This window comes from Andrographis paniculata, unplaced genomic scaffold, assembly GCF_009805555.1.
Source record: "Andrographis paniculata isolate CXL003 unplaced genomic scaffold, ASM980555v1 Contig12END, whole genome shotgun sequence".
Classification (NCBI taxonomy): domain Eukaryota; kingdom Viridiplantae; phylum Streptophyta; class Magnoliopsida; order Lamiales; family Acanthaceae; genus Andrographis; species Andrographis paniculata.
The window spans coordinates 553,846-557,209 of record NW_026137402.1 but is presented as its reverse complement, the minus strand read 5'-3'; the positions used below and the strand labels follow the sequence as shown (position 1 = coordinate 557,209).

The 3,364-nt window shown below is 43.0% G+C and overlaps 1 protein-coding gene across 1 annotated transcript; it reads right to left on the bottom strand.

The window, feature by feature from the left end:
• Positions 1 to 1,222: 1,222 nt before the first annotated feature.
• LOC127256771 (uncharacterized) lies at positions 1,223 to 3,099 on the bottom strand. Its single transcript, XM_051282959.1, has 3 exons — positions 2,955 to 3,099; positions 1,328 to 2,026; positions 1,223 to 1,260 (listed from the first exon to the last, which is right to left on the bottom strand). Exons 1-3 carry the CDS (start codon positions 3,097 to 3,099, stop codon positions 1,223 to 1,225), a joined length of 882 nt encoding a protein of 293 aa, XP_051138916.1.
• Between the last annotated feature and the right edge of the window lie 265 nt (positions 3,100 to 3,364).

Genomic DNA, 3,364 nt, shown 5'->3' with positions numbered 1-3,364 from the left:
CTAGATGCCAACTTATCAGCTTCCTTGTCCAACACGTGTGCTGGACAGCCCCAAATCCGAATGTGGTTCATGCTGGGCTTTCGCCCGGACCACAATTCTATTGGGGTTTTAGGAACTGATTTGGAAGGCACATAATTCAGGATGTACGCCGCTGTTTCCAAGGCATATCCCCAAAACGAGATGGGTAGAGAAGCATAACTCATCATTGACCTCACCATTTCTAAAAGAGTCCTATTCCTCCTCTCTGCCACGCCATTCTGTTGCGGAGTACCAGGCGCAGTCAACTGGGATGTAATCCCATTCTCTAACAAATATTGCCTAAATTCAGCGCTAAGGTATTCGCCACCACGATCAGACCGTAATGACTTGATACTTTTACCTTGACGGTTCTCCGCTTCTGCCTTGAATTCTCTGAACTTGTCAAAGCATTCAGACTTGCGGCGCATCAAGTAAATGTATCCATATTTTGAGTAGTCATCTGTGAAAGTCACAAAATACTCAAAACCACCCCTAGCTTGAATTGACATAGGCCCACATACATCAGAGTGAATCAATTCTAACACTTCATTAGCCCTATTTCCCTTGGCCTTAAAAGGCCTGGAGGTCATCTTGCCTTCCAAGCAGGACTCGCAGACTGAGAATGGTTCCACTTGGAGAGAGTCCAAGAAACCACTGCTCACTAGTCTTTGGATCCTCCTAAGGTTGACATGACCCAATCTAAGGTGCCAAAGATATGTTTGATTCGATTTAGAAGATTGTTTTCTTTTTAATGATGAAGATGCATGAACTTGAGTATTGGTTTCAGTTTGATGCGCACTAGTAATAGTATAAAGATTGTTTTCCAATGTGCCAGAACAGATAACAACTTTGTTTCTCATAATAAAAACGCTTTTATTAAAAACAACTGAATATCCATCCACAAAAAGTTTCGAAACTGAAATTAAATTCTTTCTAAAACTTGGCACATACAAAACGTTCTTTAAAACTAAAACTGAATCAGAAAAAGATAAATGCACATCTCCCACTGCAACCGCTGCCACTCTGGTTGCATCTCCCAAGCTTATGATAATCTCGCCCTCACTCAGCTGCCTTGGTGGCAGGAACCCCTGCATTGTACAACAAACATGATCAGTGGCTCCTGTATCTACTACCCAAATGCTGGTAGAACTAGCCGCGAAACATGTTTCAACAAGCAAAGTAGAAGACGTACCATCTTTGCCCTTCAGAAGGGGACAATCAGCTTTCCAATGTCCTGTCTTGCTGCATTTAAAGCACTTCCCCTTTGGCTTCTTCACGCCACCAGAAGGCGCGACCGACTTGCTCCCACTATTTGCAGCACCCTTTTTCTTGGCAGGCTTTTTCTTCTTCCCGCCTTTCGACGAAGAAGGTCCAGACTGCGCAGAAAACAGCGCCTGTGGAGTCCTACCCATGAGTCCCTCCGCTGCAACCAAATCCACAAGAAGCTCGGCTAAAGTATAGTCCTTCTTGGTCAGGATTGTGTTGAGACGGAAATTCTCGTAGGACTTAGGGAGTGAGTGCAGGATCATATCGATCTTGGTGTCAGCATCGATTTGACCCCCGAGCAGCTCTATCTCATTCAGATTTTCCATCATCTTGAGAACATGCTCACGCACAGAAGTTCCCTCTGGCATGAAGGAAGTCATAATCTTCCTCATTGCCTCAAATCGAGCAGCCCTATCTGACTCACCAAAGAGCTCCTTGAGGCTCAACATCATGTCAGTAGCAGTAGGCAACTTTTCAACCTGCAATTGCAACATATTGGTTATTGACGCCAATATGTAGCAACGGCTCATTTGATCAGCCCTATGCCACTTCCGATGAGCCTCCCTTTCCTCTTCAGTGGATTCCTCAGTTAAGTCTGCTGGAGCAGGGGTGCTTAGGACGAATTTATAGTCATCCGCAGCAAGGACAATGTCCAGATTTCGTTTCCAGTCCAAATAATTCGGACCAACGAGTTTGTTTTGATTGAGAACAGTCATAAGTGGATTGAACGACATTTTGATAACTGAAATAAACAAACAGAAACATGCAAACACGTAAGCAGTAATTCACATTAACACATAAGCATAAAATCATGGGAAAACCTCAAAAACCACGAGATTATACATATCACGACAGCTCAGTAAATCGCACATGCAAGCCATGTTATGACGGACGTTTACACATGCATTCACCAAACAGGCAGCTAGCCTATAATTTCATTATCTCATCAACTTATCCTTATGACGAATGAAATTAATTGCCGATACTTTAGAACTGGCCATGTGAATTAAAACAGGGACCCCGTTGGGGGGTTATATCTAAAATCCACATCTAAGTAATGACCATAATTTAACGCCAAGGACAACTATTTACAGTTAATATGCAACCGAAGGGCAGTCATATTTAATGCAAATAATCTCCTACAGTTATCACGAATTAATTTATCTAGTAAACTTATGAGTGACATATCCGTTAGGGAGGAGACCCCATGGATCCCACGTATGCCACACACTTTACTTAAAATTAAATCACTTTAATTGAAGTCTTATCTAGTAAACTTGTGCATGTTAATATCCGTTAGGGAGGAGACCCCATGGATCCCGCGTATAACAAACACTTTACTTAAAGATCAATTATGGAGGCCCATGAATTAATAATAATTCAACTTAAATACTTAGTCATTTAAACTTTAAGGTTTGGACAGCATGCATAGAATAATTAAATTCCTAGCATGCTCCTAACATGCTTGTAAATTTAAATCATGCCTGTTACATAATCATGCATATCACATAATACTTTGGCAAGCATTAATTTAAATACATCCACAAAGCAATAAAAGGCAGAAAATTAAAAGCACACCCACGCAGCCCTTAAAACCCTAACCAATAGCCTAAGACAACCATTACAGGATTAAAAGGGGCGCGGACAGATGCTAGACATCGGCCTCTCACGCGATGGAAAAACTGGAACCTGGCCGCCTCGGGAAGAAGTCGCGAAAACTTCCTGAAGACGATCGAATTTGGCTGCGGCATTCGCCGTTACGGCGTAGCTGTAATTCGTGTAGATCTCGTCCTCCCGTTTCCGAAAAGGTATCATGGGCTGAAAACGGACAACCGAGGCAAAAGTTATGGCCAAAACAGTTTCAGCCGACGGAAACCCTAGATTTTCGGCCCAAAAGCCGAAAACCTAATTTCCATCACCAAAAATTGTTTCTTGGCCGTCACTACAAGCCTCATGTCCGCCCTTACCTCCAGCGCCACCTCTGCTTCGCTGCCCCACTGCGTTCGTGGCTGTTCTGCTTATGCGAACTGCTTCCAAATCGCCTCCCTTTTTCATGTCTTTTTCAGAATTACGCAGTATA

Coding starts and splice junctions, on each gene's coding strand:
- LOC127256771 (XM_051282959.1), bottom strand. CDS start 3,099: ATGATACCTTTTCGGAAACGGGAGGACGAGATCTACACGAATTACAGC. Junction 2,027..2,954: donor GGTTCCAGTTTTTCCATCGC/GTGAGAGGCCGA, acceptor TGTTTATTTCAG/TTATCAAAATGTCGTTCAAT. Junction 1,261..1,327: donor GAAAAAGGGTGCTGCAAATA/GTGGGAGCAAGT, acceptor CTTTAAATGCAG/CAAGACAGGACATTGGAAAG.